The 26,223-nt window shown below is 35.4% G+C and overlaps 2 protein-coding genes across 2 annotated transcripts; both read left to right on the top strand.

Moving 5' to 3' along the window:
* Positions 1 to 481: 481 nt before the first annotated feature.
* LOC131159543 (calmodulin-binding transcription activator 3) lies at positions 482 to 26,192 on the top strand. Its single transcript, XM_058114554.1, has 13 exons — positions 482 to 963; positions 3,655 to 3,774; positions 4,022 to 4,137; positions 4,339 to 4,427; positions 15,723 to 15,765; positions 18,065 to 18,266; positions 18,389 to 18,502; positions 18,605 to 18,930; positions 22,270 to 22,824; positions 23,020 to 23,726; positions 24,254 to 24,845; positions 24,919 to 25,239; positions 25,826 to 26,192. Exons 1-13 carry the CDS (start codon positions 924 to 926, stop codon positions 25,934 to 25,936), a joined length of 3,336 nt encoding a protein of 1,111 aa, XP_057970537.1. The 5' UTR covers positions 482 to 923; the 3' UTR covers positions 25,937 to 26,192.
* On the top strand, positions 7,179 to 9,649 carry LOC131159334 (SKP1-like protein 1A). Its single transcript, XM_058114177.1, has 4 exons — positions 7,179 to 7,232; positions 7,329 to 7,703; positions 8,145 to 8,216; positions 9,506 to 9,649. The coding sequence occupies exons 1-4, from the start codon at positions 7,179 to 7,181 to the stop codon at positions 9,647 to 9,649; spliced, it is 645 nt and encodes a 214-aa protein (XP_057970160.1).
* Positions 26,193 to 26,223: the final 31 nt, after the last annotated feature.

Raw genomic sequence — 26,223 nt, 5'->3', positions numbered from 1 at the left:
ATTTTATTTTAAAGGTAAATATATATTTATTTGATGAAATTTGGACTAACAATATTTTTTTTTCCTAAAAAACGTTATTTACTGCATTACGTCATTTGATAATGCTCTCAATCAATAATTTTCTTTTTAAAATATCATTAATGAAAAAAAACATCTAAGTCGTCGTATTTTTACTAATATCATTTAAATATTTTACTCTTAATTAAATAAGTCAAAGTATTAAAAAATAATTTTAAAAATAACCAAAAGTATTTATTAAAAGCAACATTATTTTAATGACTTTTTAACAACCCAATTTTCTTACCATAATTACCTTTATAAAAAATCATCATAATAATTAATATCACTTTGTTAAGATAAAGAATTAAAAATGCCGCAAAATGCAGCAAAAAAATCTGTAATTAACAATTAATTAAATACCTAATCACAACAAACAAACAAAATTATATATATATATATATATAGATTCCCATTTTCCCCTGTCCACCGGCAGGTGAAAAATGTAAAAAGAATCTGTGGTTAAACAGGAATTAAGGAAACTGCAGGGGCGAAAGTGCAATTAATGACGTTAAAGACAGTATCCCGGAAGACGCGTCAAAGGACTGGAGTCGTAGCGTCACCGCGCACTCCTCTGTCTCCGAATTCCAACTCGGCGGCGATTCCCAGTATCAGTGCTTCAGTCTTTCATCCTTCTTTCTTCGAAACCTCGACTCTAATTTCTTCGTTTTAGAAACTGTTTTTCGGCAGTAGCGCTCTCTTTCTGCCTGCTCGCACCTCGGTTTACTTCCGCCTTCGGTCCTCCGCGCATCCTGCGTAGTGTTTCGGCTTCGTTTATTTTGTCAGTTACTGGATTTCGTTTGTCGGAGCGGGGTTTCGGATGAGCTTTGAATTGGAGTTGTGAGATCGGAGCTGCGAAGGAGTTCATGGCGGAGAGCAGGCGCTGCGGTATCGGCAACCAATTAGGTGAGAATTCAAAGACGAGATTGCGCGTTTTAATATGAAGTCACTGTTATTAGATCTGTTTTCATTGGTTTCTGATGCGAACGTATTGATTGAGGTTGGAAACTGTGATTTGTGTGTCTGTTTTCTCGGTTTTGATTTATTTGGATATTTATTGTGCTTATTGTTGACGATACAAGCTTGGTCGGGGGGCCCGCCCTGTCTTCAGATGACAAGGGATCAGTGGCCGACTGTTTATTAATGCAATCAAAGAGTGTGAGAGCATGGAGAGCGCTGGCTTTTGCCTGCGGGGGTTCTCAATGCTTTAGTCAGTCAGTCCTTAATAAAAGGCGATATTACAATTTTAATGACAACGATCTAAGCCGTTTATTTTTGTTGCTTCATCAATAAGAAAAGGCATGTAAACATAATGCAAAACATGACAACAAACATCAGTAACCAAGTTTAAGTCCTACCAGGTGGGGGTCGGCTGGATCAATCCTCTTTTGCCATTCAGCACTATCTTGGCAATGTCAAATGGAGACAACAATTCAAGTTTTTTTTTTTTTTTTTTAAACAACAATAAAGGGAAAAATTAAAGGGCAATTTCTTCATGCAAGTCCATGCTATTTTGTTCATGTTGGGCAACCCATTGAGGTACATTTAGTTCATTCTCTTCCTATCTTCATCTTCTCTTGCAGTTGCTACTCAAATTCTTTTGCTTTATCACCTACATTGGCAGTTTTGATGATCATAAAAAAAAAACTTACTCGCAAATATAATGAAATCATGACATTAGAAATTTCAAAAGCTAATTTGGCTGCGTGAGATTATATGCCTATGATGAAACTAAAATTCAACGAGCTTATAAGGACAAAGAACTTCTGAGACCACACTTTGGATTCCTATGAAGTCTCGACATCTGAAGCCACATCTTTGCTTCCCATGAAATTTCAACTAATGATTTTCTATTTTTTAAATAATACTGCAAAAAAAAGAAAAAGAAAAATCATTGCTCGTTCTTTTGAATTTTGATAACATAAGTGCTGTGCCTGAGGTATAATTAATTCAAAGTCCAACATTCATTGTATATTATTCTGATTTTGAATGGCCATAAAACAGAATCATCATGATAGAATGGTGCATATGAGAAATCAATGCAAAAAATATAAAATTATTTCATGGTAATTGTCCCATGCATTAAAGCATGCTCATGAATTATTTGAACTATCAAATGTCGACAAACTCCTCATTCCATGGACTATAACAAAGTCTACATATTGGGGTTCACACTTGTTACCCCTTTTAGAAGAAAACAGGACGTAAATTACATCACATAGGCACTTGTAACGCCTTTTTTACTGCAGTGTGTCACTTAAGCTGGAAACCAAAAATCAAGAATTTGAGCAAAGTGTCAATTGAAATATTCAAATGGCTTGAAATAGAATCTCTAAATCCCAATAAACATTTGTGCTTTTATTACTTTTCTCTTGATACATGGATGCATTACTCTTTATTGCAAAATAATATTATTTTATCTGTGAAGCTTTTCTTGGCCAACATAAATGTCTTATTGTGAATTGTGAAGGAAAAAAGAACTTTTATCTTTTGACAATGATTTGTGCTGGTTTAATATTTTTCTTTAATTTATGCACATAAACTTACAAGGAAAAAAACTGAAAAATATTACCCCTATTCTTTGTATGGACACTTGACTCAAATGCCCACTAAAATGATACAATCATGAACTCTGAAATTTAAAAAACAGTAATTACACCAATTGAAAGAATTCTGTACCCATTCAAAAGCATTGAGCATTAGCATGTTAAGTACTATGTCACAGATACACACTCTTTGATAGAGAATAAGAGATGTTGCTAAATCAAAGACAAACACCTTGGTTCGAACTCATGAGTGTCAAACATTATCATGTAGTGAATACCATGTCACAAGTACGCCATCTTTGATAACGACTAAGTGATGCTACTAAATCAAACACAAACACCTTGTTTCAAACTCATGGCTGTCAAAATGGTGAATACAAATGGAGACAGGGAAATCAAAGCTTCCCACATACAAATACAAATATACTCCAGAGTCATCCAAATAAAGCATTTGAGCATTCTTATCAGTATAGATGAATCAGAGCATGGACGAATTAGAAAGAGGGATCCTACCTTGTTGGCAAAGAAGATTGTGGAGCTTGTGTTCCCGCAAGGAAGAGAGCCCTTCAAGAAAGAGCAATTTGTGACATGTGATTTGTGACATGTGATTTAAGATTCGTTTTGTGTTTGATTTAAATTTTCACTAAGATTTGCATCCCAGTAGGCTCACTGGAACCAGCAAAATGCTGACTTACTAGCTTGTCAGGTGATTGCATTCTTTTAGCTTGTCTCAGATTTGAAATCATTTGTTATTTTTCCAATAAATTATCCTGGATATTTACTTAAGAAAACTTTCTATATATGTAAATTGGTTTTTTTTTTTCACTAAAATTGTTGCCCTATTAAATATAGCCTGTATTTAATTTAATCTCTCATTTACAGTGCTGAAGTTATTCTTGTGAAAACATGTTTGTTATTGAAATGGATGAAATGAGTGATTTGTTAAATTTGGATGTACAAATACTTCTCCCTGCAAGGATTTCTTATTATATATTTAGGATTGAAGTTCTTGGCAAGGATCTCTTTTTAACTGTCTCATGACTGGACACAGATATTGGACAAATACTTTTGGAGGCGCAAAATCGATGGCTACGTCCTGCTGAAATTTGTGAAATTCTTCAAAATTATAAAAGCTTTCGTATTGCTCCAGAGCCTCCACAAATGCCACCAAGTATGGTTATTTTATGCAGTTGATTGGTCCATACTAGTCACACTTGAATGAATTTTTAAAAATTCATCTTGGAGGACAAATTTTGGTTCATTAATCTTGCTGATTTGCTTTCTATTTAATGGTTACAATCTATCTTTCTATACTGGATCCCCCATGTGATATTGTGGGTAGCTTGTTGCTTCAATTTTATTTTTATTAGTTTATACTTGTACACGTGTCTTGGCTTGACACATAGTATCCTTCTCAGGTGGTTCACTATTTCTTTTTGATCGGAAGGTCTTGAGATATTTTAGAAAAGACGGCCACAACTGGAGGAAGAAAAAGGATGGAAAGACAGTCAAGGAAGCTCATGAGAGGCTCAAAGTAAGAATTATACTTAGCTGGATTTTAGTTTATTAAAAGCATTTAGATCTAAGTCTGATTGCAAGCCATATAGGTTATACTGTTGTTTATTTGTAATCTCGCACTTGGTAATTAAATTTTGGTTAGTTTGGGTTTATTTTCATGTTAAAAATTATCCTCCCTCTCATGAAAATGCCTAAGTAATTATTTACACAATTTCAGTCTGGAAGTGTTGATGTGTTGCATTGCTATTATGCACATGGAGAAGAGAATGAAAATTTTCAAAGACGCAGCTACTGGATGTTGGAAGAGTGAGTGCACAAAATTAATGTGTTTCATTTCAGCTTAAGTGGTATTCTTTGATTATATTTCAGCAACCTGACTATGAACCATTTGTTAAGCTGTTTTAGTACAACATGAATTTGACCCATCTGTTGGGCATTACATGTATGCACATGCAAGTGCAGAACTGTTTGTATGTGCATGATACTTTCAGATCAATTTTATTGAAGGATTGGATGGGTTGAGAAGTCGAGGAGGCGACAGCCTAATAGGGTGAACAATAAACACATGCTATTGTGGTCTATCTGTTTAGAAAAAAGGTCAAATTTCCATTTTGACTAAAATTTCAAGGCTTCAGCCTTCAAAAATATAGAAATTTGGATGGAAATTTTGACATCAATTTTGATTATGGTTTTATGATATGATGGAAAGTAACAGTAAATTATGGATTTTTTATGTAAGTTTTTAAACAATTAATAGGCATAAAATAATGCATGATTTAGAAGTAAAATATTGTACATAAAATGCCTCAATTACAAGCATGTGGTATAAGGTGCAAATGTGCGATGATTGTAAAATGTAACCATATCAAACGTCTATAAGTAATATAAATAAAATCATAAATCAATTAAATACTAGCTCTTATTATCTCATGTAATTGCAAATAACTTATTTGGACATAAATGGTCGAACATAATTTTTTTTTCAATATTTGTTATCTAAGTTCGGTTTTGCATAAAATTCAAAGGCTTAAAGCTGTCATTCCATTCTTACATTGTAATGATCTTGTTTTCAAATATATATATATATATATATATATTAAGAAGAAGAAGGTTGATCATAAATTGAAATATTAGATGCCAATGCACAATTTATATGTTAAAATGCATATATAATATCAAACATATATTTTAACATTTTTTGACTATATTTATTTATTATAATATTAGTGGCACTGTTTGTAAACTAGAGAATATTTAGTTCTTTATAGATCATAAGATGTAGTACTAATATAAGAAATATTTTGTAAAATGAAATTATTGGTTTAAGAATTTTAAGAATTATGAAGAGTGGTTGAAATTACATGTATCATGTATGCACAAATTATTTTAGTATGATATATGTATTAAGAAGAGAGAAGAACACTTAATAACCTTTAAAAGTGGACAAAATAGAAGTCAAATAGATTTTTTTTTTTAACTAGGAGGGTAGACCGCTTATCATGCAAGGATTGTAAAGTTATTTCAGGTTAAAGCCTAACCACACAACATAAAATCTTAGTGTTAGATATATGTATTAAAAAATGGAAGAAAAAGGATAAAATAAACCAATGTAAGAGAACTAGATGGTGGAACCTAAATTGAGAAAATATAATAAAATATAAAGATAAAATGATCAAAGATGGGGATTGGACCATAGAAGATGGGATAGATACAAATATTCTTTGGAATAGATTAGCTAGCTCTATTAAAAAGATAGTAAAAGAGATTTTAGGTGAATCAAGGGGAAGATTCTTGAATAGTAAAGAAAGTTGGTGGTGTGATAAAGATGTACCAAAAATCATAAAGACAAAAAGAATTTGGTATAAATCGTGACAAAAATGTAGAAACAGAGATAACTTTGAAAAATGTAAGGAGGCTAGAAAAGATGCAAAAAAAGTCGTTAGTGAAGCTAAATATAGATCATTTTATAGTTTGTATTATATATTAAGTACAAAAGAAGGGGATAAAGATATATCTAAACTTGCTAAAGCTAGAGAAATGAAGAGTGAGGACTTAGGAAATGTAAAATGTATAAAAAGTGAGGATGATATTGTCTTGGTTAAGGACGAAGACATTAAAGAAAGATGACGAAGTTACTTTAGTAAGTTGTTTAATGAAAACCAAATAGAAGGCTTAAACTTAGAATTTTCAAATGAGCAAAAGACTAAAAATATGAGATTTATTCGCAAAATTAGAGTTAACGAAGTTAAGTTTGCACTAAAAAAAGATGAAAAATGGGAAAGCTATGAGACTAGATAACATCCCAATTGAAATTTGGAAATGCTTAGGTGATAACGGAATTATATGGTTAATTAATTTATTTAATACAATTGTAAAAATTAAGAAAATGCTAGATGAATAGAGGAAAAACACTTTAATACCTATATACAAAAATAAGGGAGATATTCAAAATTGTAATAACTATCGTGGAATTAAACTTATGAGTCATACGATAAAACTATGGGAAAGGGTAGTTGAACAAAGTTAAGGTTAGAAACGAAGGTCTCAAAAAATCAATTTGGTCTTATGCTTTGGAGATCTACCACATAAGCTATTTATCTTTTAAGAAGATTAATGGAAAAGTTTAGGGAAAAGAAAAGGGACTTGCATATGATATTTATTGACCTTGAGAAAACATATGATATGATACCTAGGGAAATTCTATGGTGGGTTTCAGAAAAAAGGGTGTATGTAGTAGGTATACCAATATCATTAAGGATATGTACGATAGAGTAATGACTAGTGTAAGGACTATAGATGAAGAAACTATAGAATTTCCAATCGCCATATGTAGAAATCCCATGTATATTGGAGAGATCCTATGTATATTGAAGAGATTTAGGGGGTATTTATTGTATATTATTGAGTGAGATTATTTTAGGAGATTGTTTCCATATTTAGAGTAGAGATTGTATTATAAGTAGTTTGTTTTGACTTGTACAAAATTATTCAAGAAATACAGAAATTATTCATTCTGATTTCATGGTATCAGAGCTAGGAGATTAAACCTAGCTATCAATGGCAGAAGCCGCCAACCAAAGGAGAGGTTCAATGACCTCTGAATCTCATGAGGTCCTCCAACAGAGTTTCACGAGGCTCTCAATCTATGATTTGCCCTGTCTTTGCATCAGAGGGAAGAACCTTTGAGTTTTAGGGTTTTTTTTCTAGTTTGACAGGCGAAATCGACTGTCGGCAAGGAAGATCACGTTGAGGAGCTCTGACGGCGAGACCTTCGAGGTCGACGAGATTGTGGCCCTCAAGTCACAGACGATCAAACACATGCTCGAGGACGACTGTGCCGACAACGGTATTCCCCTGCCCAATGTCACCAGCAAGATCTTGGCCAAGGTGATCGAATATTGCAAGAAACACGTTGAGACTCTGAAAACTGACGATCGAAACGGCAACAACAAGCTCAAGTCCTGGGACACCGATTTTGTCAAGGTTGACCAGACGACTCTCTTCGATCTAATTCTAGTTGCGAACTATTTGAACATCAAAAGCTTGCTAGATCTTACATGCCAGACAGTTGCCGACAGAGAGGTTGGGATTGATGAGAAAATGTTGAGGCAGGGTCTATCTTGGTTGGCGGACTAGACCTCGTTTAGTAATTACAGAGCTTCGTCTTCCATAAATATTTCTTTGGGTTCTTTAGCCCAAAGAGGTAATTTTTTACAAGCATTGAATATAACCTTTAAATCCAAAACTCCTTGGATTATTGATTGTGGTGCTTCTGACCACATGACTAATGCTTATCATCTTTTCTCATCATATTCACCCTGTGCTGGAAATTTGAAAGTTAAAATTGCAGATGGATTACTCTCGTTTGTCGTAGGCAAAGGGAATATCCGACTCTCTAACTCCATCACACTAGAGTCCGTTCTTCATGTTCCTAATTTATCCCGCAACTTACTATCCATTAACCAGTTGACTAAGAATTCCAATTGTTTTGCTAAATTTCTTCCCTCTCATTGTGTTTTTCAGGACCTATCATCGGGAAAGATGATTGACAGTGCTAAGGAGTGTGAGGGACTCTACTACTTTGAGGAGGCGAATGTGACTAAACAATGTAAAACTGCTATTTGTGATTCTGCATCTATTTTAAGGGATAGTGAAATTTTATTATGACATTCTAAGTCATCCAAATTTTCAATATCTAAGATGTTTATTTCCTTCGATTTTTTCAAATAAAAGGTCTTCTGAATTTCAGTGTGAGATTTGTGAGCTTGCAAAACACTAGCGTCAACCATCCAGACTCTTTACTATGATTCATAGTGATTTATGGGGGCCCTCATGCTCTCATAATCTCACTCACACGAGATGATTTGTAACTCACATTCAAATTTTACGTACTGATAATGATACGGAATATTTCAGTGATATCTTGGGACATTATCTTCGAGAAAATGGAATTGTTCATCAAAGTTTTTGTGTGGATACCCCTCAACAAAATGGGGTTACTGAATGTAAAAATAGGCATATTCTTGAAGTAGCTCGGACATTGATGTTCACTACTAATATGAAAAAATATTTTTAGGGCGATGCCATTTTAACAACTACACATCTCATTAATCGAATGCCTAGTCGAGTTCTTTCTTTTGCCACTCCTCTCTAGAAATTCCAGGAATGTTTTCCCAACTCTCGGCTCCACTCCAATCTTTCTCTGAAAATCTTAGGATGTATTGCATTTATTCATGTTTATGCTCACAATCGGGATAAATTGGAACCTTGTGCCATTAAGTGTGTTTTTATTAGTTACTCTTCTACTCAGAAAGGCTACAAATGTTTTGATCCTATTACAAAAAAAATTGTTTGTTAGCCTTGATGTCACGTTCTTTGAAACCGCTCCTTACTTCCAAAAGCTCTCTTTTCAGGGGGAGAAATGGAATGAAGATTAGTTCTTTGATTTCTTTGTTGATGAATTTGTGTCACACACTTAGTCTACCATTGCATCATTTCCTGACTTGTCATGTACAAAAGACCACTTAAGCTCAGGGGGAGATGCAGAAAAACAAAACAACACAGAAATACTTGTTTACTTAAGAAAGCCACACACAAAGAACAGGGAGAATCTCGTACCTGAGGCACCAAGAGAGTTGGAACCAACGATAACTCCGAGCAATCATGAGTCCATGCCCAATCCCGATCAGGTAATAAATGGCCTTGAGCTCCCTTCTGATAAGCCTGTCCTTGATGACATCAATTTACCCATTGCAGTCAGAAAACAAACTAGGTCATGTACTCAATATTCCTGGTCAAAATACGTGTCTTATAAAAACCTGTCTACAAAGTATCGTGCTTTTACTTCTAACCTTGACAGGATAAAAATTCCAAACAATATCCAGGAAGCCTTGAAGATTCCTGAATGGAGGGAAGCTGTAATGGAGGAAATGTGTGCTCTGGAAAAGAATGGAACCTGGGACATTATGAATTTGCCGATAGGGAAGAAGCCAGTTGGTTGTAAATGGGTCTTCTCAGTGAAATATTGAGCTGATGGGACAATGAAACAGTATAAAGCCCGACTTGTTGCACAAGGGTTTACACAGACCTATGACATTGACTACACGGAGACATTTGCACCAGTGGCAAAATTGAATGCAGTTCGGGTCCTCTTGTCCTTGGTAGTCAACTTGGATTGGCCACTGCAACAACTTGACATTAAGAATGTGTTTTTAAATGGCGAGTTAGAAGAAGAAGTCTACATGACGATACCTTCAGGTTTCAGTAAGAGAGTTGAAGAAAACAAGGTATGTAAACTTAAGAAGTCCTTATATGGACTCAAGCAATCTCCTAGAGCATGGTTCGACAAATTTGCGAAGGTGATAAAAAACCAAGGATATCGACAAGGGCAATCAGATCACACTATATTTTTTCATCAGTATGAAAGTGGTAGGAAAACAATTCTGATTTTGTATGTTGATGATATAATCCTAACTGGAGATAATACAGTGGAGATGGAAAAATTGAAGAAAGTTCTAGCTGCCAAGTTAGAAGTTAAAGACCTGGGACAAATGCGATACTTCTTAGGAATAGAAGTTGCTAAATCAAAAAAGGGTATCAATGTCTCTCAACGAAAGTATATCCTTGATCTCCTAACTGAAACTAGCATGCTTGGATGCAAACCTAGTGAAACCCCCATTGAAGCAATAAAGAGAGTTAAAAACTGCAGAATATTAGTTGAAAAGGGGAGGTATCAGAGATTGGTTGGTAAACTCATCTATCTATCACATACCAAACCCGACATTGCATTTGTAGTTAGTGTGGTAAGCCAACACATGTTCACTCGAAAAGACTCACCTAGATGCCGTGTACTAGATCCTTAGGTATCTCAAGGGCTCTCTGGGCAAATGACTCTTCTTCAAGAAGTGTGAAAGCAAGGAAGTAAAAGTTTTCACAGATGCAAATTGGGCAAGATCAACAGAAGATAGAAGGTCTACCACCGGATATTGCACTTTTGTATGGGGAAATTTGGTGACTTGGAGGAGTAAAAAACAGAATGTAGTGGCTTGAAGTAGTGCTAAGATTGAATTCAGGGCAGCTGCACAAGGGATATTTGAAGGACCGTGGTTACGGAAACTCTTGGAAGAATTACAGATCCCGGTGAAATTCCCTATCAAACTCTACTGTGACAACAAAGCAGCCATCAATATCTCTTTCAATCCAGTTCAACAAGATAGGACTAAGCATGTAGAAGTGGACCGACACTTTATCAAAGAAAAGGTTGAAGAAGGAACCATTTGTGTGACGTATGTACCTACCAAGGAACAAACCGCAGGCATTTATACCAAAGGGTTAGCCCAACAGAATTTCGATGATTTCATCCACAAGTTGGACATGATCAAATATCTATGATCCAACTTGAGGGGGAGTGTAGAAATCTTGTATATATTGGAGAGATTTAGGGGGTATTTTAGTGAGATTCTTTTAGGAGATTTTTTCCATATTTAAAGTAGAGATTGTATTATAAGTAGTTTGTATTGGCTTGTACAAAATTATTCAAGAAATACGGAAATTATTCATTCTGATTTCACCATAGGTGTACATCAAGGATCTGCTTTGAGTCCTTATCTTTTTGCTTTAGTGATGGACCAATTGACTAAGAGTATTCAAAAGGAGGTTTCATGATGTATGTTGTTTGTAGATGATATTGTATTAATTGATGAAACTAGGGACGGAGTAGAGGCTAAGTTAGAATTATGGAGAGAAGCTTTGGAATCTAGAGGCTTTAGGATAAGTAGAAATAAGACAGAAGATATGAAATGTAATTTTAGTAATGATAGGAGGAATATTGGAGACAAAGTTAAACTTGATGATGAAGAAATAAATAGCACTTGTAGATTTCGATACCTTGGATTTACTATGCAAACTGAAGGAGAAATTGAAGATGATGTAATACATAGAGTTAAAGCAGGTTGGGTAAAATGGAGAAGTGCTTCAAGTGTGTTCTGTGATCGTAGAATACCCTTAAAATTGAAAAGGAAGTTTTATAGGACAGTTATAAGTCCAGCTACTATATGGAATGGAATGTTGGGCGACGAAGAAACATAATATCCAAAAGTAAAAGTTGCCAAGATAAGAATGCTTAAATGGATGAATGGTATAACATTGAAAGAAAAATTAAAAAAATGAACATATTTGTGGTAAGTTAGATGTAACTCCTATAGAAGATAAGCTAAGGGAGGGACGACTTAGATGGTATGGACACTTGCAACGTAGGCCACATAGTGCACCTGTGAGGAAGAGTGACTTAGTTACTGTGGGGGGCAGTAGAAGGGGTAGGGGTAGACCTAAAATAACTTGAGAGGAGATAGTGAGTAAGGATTTAATATCCTTAAATCTATCAAAAGAAATGGTACATGATCGCATAAATTGGCGGAAAAGGATTCATATAGCCGACCCCACCTAATGGGACTAAGGCTTGGTTTTGTTGTATGTATGCACAAATTATTGAACTGAAGATGAAGTTATAACAATGTGGGTAAGACGTTAAATGGATAAAACACTTTCTAATAACCAAAACTTACAGAAAGGCTTTATGTATTCGACTTTTGAGATGGCCTAAAATATAGTAGAAAACTAGTCACAATTATGAAGGTTTCATTCAAACTTCAAAAACGTAAAATATTCTCCTTTAATAAATATATTATTTAATGAAATTATTTTAGTTTTATTTTTTTTCAATATATTGTATGAGAATTATCAAACCCTTAAATTTCCGTAAAATTTTTATAAATTAGGTGCTAGATGGAGTTTCAGTTTGGCAGGGTTTTGAACATCTGTTAATAGTTTTTACTAAATTGGAAATTGGAAAAACCTAATCACAGCAATAGGTCTCCCTCTCTATTTATAATGTATGCCAAAGACATCATACTGACCATAATACACTTACTAACTCATGCTTACTAAAATAAAATACAAATAACCGATAAGTGATAAATCATAATATCCTCCCTCATGCTGGAGCATAGATATCATATGCTCCTAGTTGCATACTTGCATCCCCAGCTTCCCCACAATGTATTGTGCATCTAATGGCTTCATAACACATTGTTCTACATCAACATCTTTGGATTTTTCCACATGTACCATCAGGTTTTGATGAGTGCTACCAAGTGGTCTGTCACTCCACATGAATAATGCTCAAAGTAAACTTGTCCTTTTTATTTGTATAATAAACTTTAGAACTTAATGTAGGAGAAGCAAACTTCACCTCAAACTGGGCAAACCTGCCAGGATTGCTTGATGTAATCTCTCTGTTGCTTTGTACTAGCTGGATGAATCCTTGTACAATAGACTGAAAAGACTAGCGTTTGGAGATGAGTATGTGTTTCTGGTCAGAGACCATTTGGGTAACACCTGAACGCACCTAGATAGCAGCAAAATGCAGTAGAACAGCCACATGATCAGCAGCATAAAAAATGGAGATAATGAAGAAGAAAAAGAAATAGGATAGATGTAGCATGTAATTAGTAGATATTGAGAGAGAAAAAGAGGAGATTGAGTGAGGGAGGAGTGACTTCAGAGAGGAGATTAGCCATGGTGTTTGAGCGCCCAAGGAGAAGTAGCATGATGCTCGTGTTTGGACCCTTTGGAGCAGATGATGCTTCATCCAAGAAAGTAGAGAAAGCTGTGGAGAAGAATAAATGGGGCTGTTTTTTTTTGTTGGTCAATTCTTTAGATTTATCCTTCTAGCAAGGCACATGGTATTTGGCTGTGATATATTTGGAATAGCTCTGTTCTGTCTTGGGAAGCCACTTTGGATCATATTCTTAACTTTGGAACAAGAAGGGGAATAAGTTTAGTAAATCAGTGCTTTTTGTGCAAAGAAGATTGGGAATTGGTCAATCATATTCTTCTTCATTGCCCAATTGCAAGAATTTTGTAGGAAGTGACTTATATAATGATAGGATTTTGCTGGGTGTGTTGAACTCTGTAATGACCTGTTGTGTAAGCTTTTTGACTGGGAGGAAAGCTAAGGCAAAGATTAGGTTCTTAACATAGTTACTACGGAACTCTTAATGCCCTTGTGAACTGTGAATTGATACGAGTGTTTCAAAAACACAGTATATTTTCATTCTAGAATTCTAAATCAAGCTATCCAAAATTTCAATCTAATATCTTTATGTCACCTATGGGTGGAGTATGGCCTATGGGTCATTCTACACTATCATATTCTATTCAAACATTTACCCCATGTTTGGGAGCTTGGAACTCGGACCTTGGATTTGGATTTGTGTTGATTTGAATAAAATTCAATACAAAATTGTACTAATTTTGGTCCAAATCCACACAATCCAAATCCAAGACCTAAATCCGTACTCCCAAACACAACCTGAGATGATGGGATTTGTCTTTGTTTACGAAATTTAATATTTTAGGAATTTTAGTTAGTTTAGGTTTTCTTGGATATTTTAGTTATTTGGGTGGTTTTATTTTAATATTTAATTTTTATTTCGGGTTATTTTGTAATTTCTTACTGTTTATGTGTAGGATCTCTGGTTTGGCTATAAATATAGGCTTATTGTGTTAGTAATTGAATTTAGATGATTTCCCCTACTCTTTTATCTCTACATCAACTCTCTCTCTCTCTCTCTCTCTCTCTCTCTCTCTCTATATATATATATATATATATATATATGTATATATATGTATGTGTGTGCGTGTGCGTGTGCATATATATATATACACACACACACACACATATATGAGAGAGAAGGATACCATTTTGTGAGCTGGGAAGTTGTTAGGAGGTTTTAGAGCACAGGGGGCTTTGGTCTTGGTAGCATGGTGTCCTAAAACATTGCCGTAGTGGGGAGACAGCTGTGGTGTCTAAGAGAAAATTTGGTTTGCAAAGAAATGGGTGGATGCTAGTATTTGGGCGAGGGTGGCTGATGAAAGCCCATGGAAATTCATTTTACTTTGTTTGGGGGGGTCCTGTGGGGTTTTGTCAGTTGTGGGGTTCACTTTTGGGAACATCATTGGTTGGGAGAATAGTGCTTCTTCCCTTGCTTTCCCTTCTCTTTTTTGTTTCTTCTTTTATCATGAGGCTCCTATTTTTTATTTCTTGAGTGTTGTTGATATTATTGTCTCTTGATATGTTCACTTTCATAGAAATTTTAATGGAAAGGAAGGGGTGGAGTTTTCTCCTGTAGTTATTTCTATATCCATTCTCAGTCTTTCACATTTTTCCCCTTTTGCTAATTGTTGTAAGCTCAAGTCCCTTGTGAGGTAGAGGCTTTTGTGTGGATGACCATCCTGAATGGAGTCACATCAACAATCTGTTATAGATCAGAGGGCCTTATAAGGGTTTGTCTCCTAATGTGTGATGTGTCATGCCAGTTGTTAGACATGTTATTTATTTCTCTATTGTTCTGTGGCTTGATTGTGGGACAAGCTTTTTGGTCTGTTTGAAGAGTGTTCAGTCATGGGTGTGCCTTAGCAGTTTTGAGGATTTTTGTTGATTGATGTTGGAGGGTTTGAGAGGCGTAACGATGCAAGGATTTTATAGCTCTATGCAGTTTTTGCTGTTTGTGGGGGCTTTTGCTAGAGAATAAAGAGGAATGCCTATATGTTTTGAGATCAGCCTTCTGAGACCAGATTGATTTGGGACGCAGTTGTTTTTTAAGCTTCATTTTGGGATTTTTTGTCAGGATCTTTGGAAGTGTAAGTTTTATTTTGATATTCAAAGTGATTGATTGGCTCTGTTGTTGGATTTGGCCCTCTTTTTTTTTGTGTTTTTCTTTTTCTATTGGCCCTTGTACATTCTACTATAGATTCCTTTTCTATGAAAAAATTGCAAGTTTAGGTGATTGCAATCAAGATTTTGTCACTGCCAACTGCCAAGCTATGTATGCTCATATGTGATTGCATTTTTTTGTATTCGTCCATGCACAAAGTATGGTAATATAGCATTTCTACTTATGGTGTATGTGAATGTGAAAGCATCTTTTCAAATCATGTTATTTGCTTGAAATTACAGCTGTCTTTTTTTTTTTTAATTTCTATTTTGGAAAAGATTTCTATTGCGGCATACTTGTCTCATCTAGTAGAAAACTGTTGCAGGGAACTCTCGCACATAGTTCTTGTCCACTATCGTGAAGTTAAGGTAAATTTTCATCCTTTTCCCTTTCAACATGTTTCTTTGCCCTGTAGGAATAATATGGCATCTCATAACCACTGCAAATTTTGACCAATATGATGGGTATTTGGAAGCTGGGACCTGTCTAGGAAGTGTTATTTTGAATATCATGTCAACTATCTTTTCTCATTTGTTGTGTTTTCCTATACTGGTGGTTACTATGATGATTAAATGTGTAAAGAAAACTTCTTTTTTTAGATAAAAAATATATATTTAGAGAGAAAAGAATACATCAAGAGAAGACTAAAAATTTTTGGTAAGGAAAACTGGAAAAAATGAGATAGATAACTAAAAAAAAGAAACCCAAAACAAATTAGAAAATACCTAACAATAAAACTGGAAAAAAAAATTAGATTATGAGAGAGATAACTAGAAAAAAGAAACCCAAAACATATTAGAAAAAAACCTAACAAAAGCTAACTAAGAAAACCCTTTTCAATCCATGTCCATCATAATTAATATAGCACCACAAACTCACTAATTCCCATTCTCTTCTTAGCCTTACTTCTAACACCATCCAAGCAAACTTATTGCTCACCAGGTCAGATGACCACAAACCCATCTAGTATAGCAATTGTTGAGCTTCTATATCCTTTTTGTTGTGCACACCCACATGAGACCCAGTGGTGTGCAAAACCGGCCTCAGTCTGCCGAATTTTCTCTTTTTCCTTGCCAATTCCATTTATAAACTCCTGCAAAAAACTGTCCATTGGAGATGGAGGCAGTAGGCACATAAGATACGTTACCACCAAAGATTCTGATCCATACCCCAATTGATCACTAACCTCCACTTTCCGCTACACTCGATATCAAAATGGCAGTTAATTTCCATTTTACCAAATCTCAGTCAAAATCTTCACAAATCATTTGAAATTTATCAAAATCTCAATGAAATTTGTTGAAATTTAAATCTTGAAATTCAACTTTAAGATTCAAAAACTGAATTGAAATTTCTCCCTTAATTTATCCTTCTTTTTATAGTGAAACTAAAGATTATTACAAGAAGGATATGAATTGTAGCTTTCAAACTTTTGAAATTATATGAAAAATTAAACTTAGATATTAGCGACAACATTTTATTCGATCATTTATGTCTAAAAGTAGGTGTATTTGCATACTAAATATTTGGCTGATTTATTCTATGAATTTCATTTTCGTTAATTGAATATGTTTACTATGATCATTATATTGTAGTTACTGCACCTTATACACCCCTAATAGTCCTTGATGTATTTGTTTATAATATTTTAGTTCTAAAACTATGCATTATTATGTTTGTCTATTTAATAGTTCTAAAGCTTTATAAAAGAATTCCATGTTTTATGACTAATTTCCATTAGTTTTTAAAATAAAATTCAAAATTGAAATTGGTATCAAAATTTCTGTACTTTTGAAGCCTTGAAATTTTCTTAGAAATGAAAATTTAAGACCTTTCACCCAGCTCACCGAACAAATTCTTGTGGTGCCCACTAGTGTCACGGTCCGCCTCTTTTCACACCATTGTGAAGGGCCGTGCGGCGCTAGCTAAAGCACTCTTGCTTAACTAGCTAGCCTATCGTTTACCAACATTCATCCACGAAGCACTTTCATTAACATTCAATCAGATAGCAGCGGAAATAATAATCAATTCATGAAAGCCGTGGCAACCAAACAGTAAATATTAAAGCAAATGTAATTCATTAACAAATCCTCCGTTGACATGTTGTACTTAGCGAGGGAGGCAAGTAGGCTAAGCACGTTAACAATTGCTAGTGAGTTTTACAATGACTGATGAACACTCACCCTCCCCTAAAGAGGTTTTTATGTAATTATCATCCTGGCACTAGGAAACATCAAAGTGACCGAGGAGTCATACTGCCTTATTTGGCTTACAAAGACTCTACTAGCAGAAATTAACCCTAGACTAGTATTTACATGATGGAAACCCATCCTAAGCACACGAGATAAGCGGTCACAGGCAAGCATAATGCCCTGAACAAGCTTAGCTCGTGACAACTAGCACTGTTATCTCTTTCTGGAGAAGAAACAGCTGACCTTCTATGAATACTCTTTTGTTGATAAAATAGATAGTACCTTTTGTCGATAAAAAAGATAATACCTTTTATGAAATCTCATCTAACAGGTGATTCTTTTCCTTTTGACTTTTAGTTAATTAGGTGGCGCCCTCTTGGTGCCCTTTCATGAATACTAACTTTTATCAATCAGAAAGAAAAACTAAGCTAGTGTTCTTTCCTGGAATAACCTCTATTCTCTGTTTCCTCATTAGGGCAGCAGGACAAACTTTAACCGCATTAACGAGACTGAAGATGCTTTTCCAAATTCCCAAGAAAATGGAGAAATTCTACCCAGTCCTGAGATGGACACTTCTGTGTCTTCTAGATTTCAATCTTACCAAGCTCCTTCACAAACTACTGATACAACAAGCCTGAATAGTGCTCAGGCATCGGAATATGAAGATGCAGAGTCAGGTGCATTTGTTGTAAATTTGCTGTCTCAGGGTTCTATGTTATATTAAATGCCAACGTATAGCATATTCAATGCTGATATTTATAATGATTTCTCATTGCATTCAAAATGAAATTTAATGCAGCTTACAATCACCAGGCAAGCTCCACTTTCCGCTCTTTTGTGGACTTACAACAGCCTTTAATGGAGAAGACAAATCCTGGGCTCGCAGTCCCTTACTTTCCAGTGCAATTTTCAAGTAACTTAATTTTTATGATTTATGTTTAATTTTTTACCCTTTTCTTTTCAATAGCCAGTGCTTGTTGCATGATGTAAACTTGTCAACTGCATTCATTGCCAGATGATTATGAAGGAAAGTTGTTGGGTACTCCTGTTGTGGATTTTGCCTCACTTACTCGAGAAGAAAATCATAAAGATGCTAATGATGTTGCATTGGCATATGGAGCGCAGAAACAGCTTGATTTGCCATCTTGGGAGGATATGTTGGAAAGTTGTACTACAGGAATTCAATCTGTGCCTTTCCAGTCATCACTTTCCTCAACCCAAGCTAACTCTATTTGTATCATTCCCAAACAAGATAAAGAGATAATGGGGCAGCTTTTCACGGACGGCTTTGCTAAAAAGCAGGAGTTTGGCAATTGCCTACCTGGCCAAGAAGAGTGGCAGGTACAAATTGTTCACAATTACTGCATCAAATAGTGGGATGCCTTCAGTCCAAAAACCATGGTTTAAGCATCTAACAAGATATTATATTAAATATGGGGTTATCGGCGGATATGACATGTTACTTTAACTGTCAATCATAGTTGTTAAAACCTTACAATTCATGATTTGATTCATACGATTTTGGAGCAATTATACACAAAATCAATTCTAATCTTACTAGCGAATAGCAAAACAACAGAATCATTGCTGAATCTTCTGATTCACCTTATAAATCTAACAAATTGACTTCACACGACTCTAGATCTTTCATATCATGACAGACCTGACTGTTTAAAACCCCAAAATAACATTTTCCTTGTTGCTTTTATTTTTACACAATTACCTTTCATTCCTTGTCTATGCCAGTTCTGTGCAAAAAAAGAGGACGGAATAGAACTTTAGGTCTTGTGTTGCCTTTACAAAACCATTCTACACTTTTGGAGGAGTATAGTGTTCTGCCCTTTCATGACTCGTTTAGGAATAACGAGTTCATGGGGTGGTTGGAGTATCAGAGGGAGAAGAAGGGGCAGGACACTCATCAACTAAAGGTGGTATTCATGTTTCGTTGTGTTGTTAAGATTCAAAAGTTGGTTTTTTTTTTTAGTAGATTGTTCAATTATTATCAATTTTTTAAAGTTTATTGTTTTTTTTTTTTCCTTTTTAATTAGAGAGAATATGCATGAAATATGATTTTTCTTTAATTGTTGAGAAACAGCGGCAGTCAGCTTTTTATTATTATTTTTCTTGATTCTTTCTCTGAAACAACATAAAATTCATTTTTTAATTAATTTTTCTTCACTCATTCCTTTATTTATTATTGTTTTGAGAAGTGTACATGTAAAGTATGATCTTTTTTATAGTCAAAATTTAAATATATTTTTTCTTCTTGTTCGTATATCAATATACGTGTGTCATTTGGAATCTATTTTGTAAATTTGTACCAAATCTTATGATTCTATTTCTCAATTCCCAGAATTGGATTTTTTCGTTTCACGATTCACATCTCGATTTGACAAATATGCTGTCACTATGTTTATTGAGGTGTTGATATACCTTCCCTACAACAAAATCATCAATATCCCTTGCACAGGGACTATATTATTTTTTTTCCTCACCCTTCCCCCCCCCCCCCCAACTCCCCCGGCTGCATTTTTTGTCTCTTTTTTTACTTAGATGGTCATGCCTTTTCCTTTGTTTAGGTGTCTGCATCTCTGTCCTTTATTATGTGCTTTCTTTTGATGATTAGGATTACTATGCAGCATTGCCATCTGCTCTTAATTTGACTGTTCAGAAGTTTTGCTAATCCTTTGTGTGTGTTACAATAGGCCCATTAATTAATATGTAAATTAACATGTGTAATTTGGATTTTTATTTCTCTTTCTTTATGGTTCAATTTTAAGATATTTGCTGTGTGTGTGTGACTGCAAACATATTGGTCTCTTCCATCCAGTTACTAATGCCTTAGCTTCCTTTGACGTTTTAATGATTTGCATTTTTCATTTTATTCCATGACATAAATCTTAATTTTTACTTTAATACAAATTTCAACTATAATTTGCATGCCAATGGTAGCAAATGTTTTATTTTCCTTTAATAAATGTCAACACCTAAATATCTCTAGTCTTGCCTGGGAGCAGTTTAAAATTTGACCTTGAAGTACATTTTCAGACAATCAGTTCATTTGCACATATGATGTTGAGCAGGATCAAACTGTACATCATATATGAGATTTATTTTTGTGTAGCAATCTTCCTTAACATTTTAAGGCATTTCTTCAAAATTTATGCTCTTATTTTACTTTGACATCTATTCTATCAAGTTTTACTTTTGAAACTGAAAAAAAAAACTTTACTGTAAATTGAGGTTTCGACCTTAAAGATAAGCACATGATGGAGATTGAGTGCTGCTTATTTACTATTTTATTTAGGACTAGGACAAGGAACATGCATGTTGCTATATTCCTGTCCAAGAATTTGGTTGGTCATCTGTGAGGTTTGCCAGCTAGGGATTCTAGGTTTCTGTATACGTTCAGTCCCAAAATCAAGTGCACTGTGCACAGGATAATAGACTTGTGCTACATGAATAACAATTATTGCCATGCTAAAAAACCCTAGGACCATAAAATTACTCTGCAACAACATCTGGGCATTTATTTCAACTAGTTGGGTTTAGTTAATGGATTCTTTTTCTTCATTAAGCTTAACTTAGGCTACCCCTCAAATTGAGGAATTATATTTTATTAAATCTTTCATTTGCCTCAGTTTGATCTTCATCATGTCCTTACCATACTAACCATCCGTGATCCACCTCAACCATGCTTTTTTATTCGGAAGCTGCCTCAGTCAAGTTCTTCCTTTAGTGAATCAAAATGCTGTGTTGGCTATCAGCTGCCTTACATTATCTTCCTTTCCCCGGGGCTGGCTCTGTAAAACATAAAGAAATTATAAATCGCAGAGATGGAGATTGTAAATGATTCAAGGGATTGAAACTTTTCTAGAAATAAATCCTTTGTTTTTTGGTATTATAGTAACTGCTCTGAAACCAGCTCTAATTCCATGTGTAAGAAATGTGCATATAAAATGTCACTAAAAAGGAATACTTAATATATCCAGCTGTGGGCTAATAAACCGTCGTTACATTATATTTACTGAATTTGATACTTAAATTTTGATTTATAGATGTTTAGATAGTATTAAACAATTATATGGAATGATCTGTAGATATTTTGATAGTAATGAACAATTATATGGATCCTGTCTTCTACTCCGGCTGTCCTCATTATTTATTGTAATTGTAACTAACTAACAGTTACATTGGTAAGATTTTGGACAGAACAAAACTCAACTTTTGTTAATCTAAGCATCATTATTCATCACTTGGTGTGTATATACTATTTATTTTCCTTCAATAGCATATAAATATCCTTGGGCTCAGTTTCTCTTTTGTGAATAGGCTTATTCTAAGAGTGATTTTTCACACTTATCCAAGTGGACTTAATATATCAAGCTGTGGGCTTATAAACTGTCTTCACATTGCATTTATGGAGTTTGATGCTTGCAATTTTGATCTGTAGATATGTGGATAGTAATGAACAACTATATGGATCCTGTCCTTTGCTCCTACTTACCTTCTCATTATTTATTGTAATCCAAACAAACTAATGGTACATCCATATGCTTTTAGTCAGAGCGCAGAGCTCACCTTCTGATAATCTAAGCATCATTATTCATCAGTTGGCGTGTTTATACTTCTTATTTTTCTTCAAATAGCTGATACCTTGGGCTCAACTTTTGTGAATAGGTTTCTTCTGAGAGTGATTTTGCAAACTTGGCCAAGTGGCCTGTTGATCAAAAGTTGCCTTCAGACTCTGGATATGATCTTCAAACCAGTTTTAATGAACAAAAAGTTCAGTTTGTGAATTTAAACAATTACCTTGGGCCTTGTGGTCCTGGCGAGCAAATCAAGCATCCTATGCAAAATGGTTCTGAAGTACAACTTTCAAATGCAGATTGTCAGCTTTTTTTGAAATCAGAATCAGTGAGCAATGTGACCATTGAGGGGAAAAATGGATACCCTTCCGCAGCAAGACAACATTTATTGGATGGCTCATTAGCGAAAATTGACAGCTTCAACCGATGGATGAGCAAAGAGCTTGGAGATGTGGATGAGTCACATATTCAGTCCAGCTCCGGGGTTTACTGGGACGCTGTTGGAACTGAAAATGGGGTTGATCCTAGCATTCCTCCTCAAGTGCACTTGGAAAGTTATACAGTGGCTCCTTCAATCTCTCAGGATCAGCTCTTTACCATTATTGATTTCTCACCCAACTGGGCATATGCTGGCTCTGAAACTAAGGTAAATAATTTTCTGTGGGGATACATTAGGAAGGCTTTTGAGCGTATCCTAGATACGATGGTTTACAACTGAGTGTTATATAGCTTGTTTTCCTTGTAAAATTAATAGTATGTAATTGCTATATTTTCATTTTTTATTTTTTTTTAATTTTTTATAGTTATCATTGTTTCTAATTATTTCACAACTTAAAAACAGATCCTTGTTATGGGAAAGTTCTTGAAGAGTCCAATCGATGCAGAAAATTGTAAATGGTCATGTATGTTTGGGGAAGTGGAAGTCCCAGCAGAGGTGGTGGCGAATGGTGTTCTTCGCTGCCACACTCCCTCACTTACAGCTGGAAGGGTTCCTTTTTATGTAACATGTTCCAATCGATTAGCATGTAGTGAAGTGCGAGAATTTGAATACCGAGTCAACCCCATTGAAGATGTGGACATTGCAGATGCCCAGAATGACAGTACAGATGAAACTCTTCTTCACATGCGATTGGGAAAATTGTTGTCTTTGAGATCTGTCAGTGACCCCACTAACCTCTCATGCAGTGTAGGTGATAAATCTCATTTGACCAATAAAATCAACTCATTGATGAAAGTGGATGATGATGATGAATGGATCCAGATGCTGATGCTTACTTCAGAGGAGAAGTTCTCCACAGGGAAAGTGAAGGAACAACTGCTTCAAAAGCTATTGAAAGAAAGATTGTACATATGGCTTCTTCAGAAGGAAGCTGAAGGTGGGAAAGGCCCGAATGTACTGGATGAGGAGGGGGGCCAAGGGGTGTTGCATTTGGCAGCTGCTCTTGGATACGACTGGGCAATACCACTCACAGTAGCTGCTGGTGTTAGTGTCAATTTCCGTGATGTGCATGGGTGGACAGCACTTCATTGGGCAGCATCTCGTGGCAAGTAAGGACCTTAAATATGTTGTCACTTGCTTCTGTTAGAGCCAAATCAACCTGTGGTACTTTTTTATATTTCTATTATCCATCTTTTGGTAGAGAAAATACAGTATTCTAGATTGAGGGTTTTGCATTAACCCCAATCAGTTCATACTAATCTGAGAAAGAATTAATATATGAAATGAACAAAGTGTTATGCCAATCAAACTCCAAGAGGAGAAAGCCCATGGAGGCTTAGAGTGAAAGAAAATTACAAGCTAGCAAACCAATTTCCCAGTGATTGAGAGACTGGTGTAATATTTGATGTAGTTTTACAGAAAACTGCTTCATAGTCTCAGCATTCTTGGTCTATAGATGGCATTTGCGCTTTATATTAATCTGGGTTAAAGTGAAGATTACATGGTTGGTCGAGCCTAAATTTCAAGTGGTAGTGTTAAAAGTTCTTCATCAGATGCCTTTCCTCTCTCGATTGATTCCATTAGAATTTTAATTTTAATGCTTGTTTTTTCATACCCAACCCTTCATTTATGTCAGGGAGCGCACAGTTGTTTCCCTCATTTCTCTAGGTGCAGCTCCTGGAGCATTGACGGATCCATCACCCATTTATCCTTCAGGCAGAACACCTGCTGATCTTGCTTCTGCCAAAGGGCACAAAGGAATTGCTGGTTATCTTGCGGAATCTGCCTTGATTGCCCAACTTTCATATCTTAATTTGAAGGATACCAAGGAACGTGATTCCATTGAAATGCCTGGAGTAAAAGCTGTGCAAACAATTGCAGAACGAAGTCCAACTCCAATCAGTCATGGGGATTTGCCATATGAACCATCAATGAAAGATTCTTTGGCTGCTGTCTGTAATGCCACCCAAACTGCTGCACGTATTCATCAAGTCTTCAGGGTGCAGTCATTCCAGCAGAAGCAATTGAAAGAGTATGGGGATGATGAGCTTGGGATGTCAGATGAACGTGCTCTTTCACTTATTGCTGTCAAGGCACACCGGTTAGGAAAGCGTGACGAGCCTGTGCATGCTGCTGCCACTGCTGCAATTCGAATACAGAATAAATTTCGTAGTTGGAAAGGTAGAAAAGAATTTTTGATAATCCGGCAGAGAATTGTTAAAATTCAGGTGAGTTGCCTTGTCCATCATTTTTAATAGTTGATCTTTGTCCTGTCTTAACTTTTGACTTTTGCATTCATAGGCTCATGTCAGAGGACACCAGGTAAGGAAAAATTATAGAAAAATCGTATGGTCTGTGGGTATTGTGGAAAAAGTAATTTTGCGTTGGAGACGAAAAGGGTGTGGCTTGCGCGGGTTCAAACGAGAAGCAATTACCGAGGGCCCTAGCAGAGACATAACATCAAAAGAGGATGACTATGATTTCCTGAAGGAAGGTAGAAAACAGACAGAAGAAAGGTTGCAAAAAGCCCTAGCTAGGGTGAAATCTATGGTTCAGTATCCAGAGGCAAGAGATCAATATCGTAGGTTGCTGACTGTTGTCACAGAGATTGAGGAAACAAAGGTATTTTACTCCCTTGCATATTTTCTGTGATACTTTGTGAATACACTACTTTTTCAAATAGAATTGTGTACTTGAAATTCAATCTGAAAGTGGGACACCTGAGCCTCTAGGGACCTACTCTCTCTCTCTCTGATTGCTGTATTCATGAATGCTGTTACTTCGCTTTCAAGAGAACAGTTTCAGAAAGTGGAGCACCATCACTTGAGTTTGTGTCCAACTCTCAATTCCTAGAAGTTAAAAAGATGCATAAAACAAGCAAGCACATACTTGTGAACACTCATTTAAAAATCTAATGAAGTCAATAGTGTTGGTCATAGACTGGTAGCATCATGTTAGGTAACATTCCTATGTCAATGGAAAATTTAATATTGGTTGTAAGCAAGTCTTCTGCCGATGCATTTGACTGGAAGCTATATTTAACATGATTAAATTGGAGGGCACAATCCTTTCAATTGTAGTGCAAGGCTTTTCCATAATCGTATAGCATACAGGTAGCCAAGTTGAGGAAAATCATATGGAAATCTCTCTCTTCATCTAAATTGATGTCACTCTTAAGGTTCTTTGTTTTTTTATTGTCCTGTTTCAGGCTATGGAGGATAGGATTATTAGTTCAGAAGAAACAGTTGATTTTGATGAGGACTTGATTCATCTCCAAGCATTTTTGGATGACGACACCTTCATGCCAAATGCAGCTTGATTGTGCCCTCTTGGTCTGTAAAAACTGGGTTGCTCCGCTCATCAACCTGCTGATATTGTTGTTGTATCGATCCTGTACATGTAATATTTAATTATTCTGTCTAACCCTTCCTTCTCTCCCAGCAGGTAGGATTTAGAGAAGGCAGAGGCTGTTTGTGGTCAGTGCTAATTCAAATTTCTGGAGTCGTTGCATTGTAATATTTAACTGACCAAATTGTATGAATTATTTAATGGAAAGAAGCATATTATTACCCTAATGGTGTAATGTTTCTGCAAAACCCCACCTCA

Source organism: Malania oleifera, chromosome 7 (assembly GCF_029873635.1).
Source record: "Malania oleifera isolate guangnan ecotype guangnan chromosome 7, ASM2987363v1, whole genome shotgun sequence".
Lineage (NCBI taxonomy): Eukaryota > Viridiplantae > Streptophyta > Magnoliopsida > Santalales > Ximeniaceae > Malania > Malania oleifera.
This window is presented reverse-complemented; position numbering and strand designations above follow the sequence as displayed.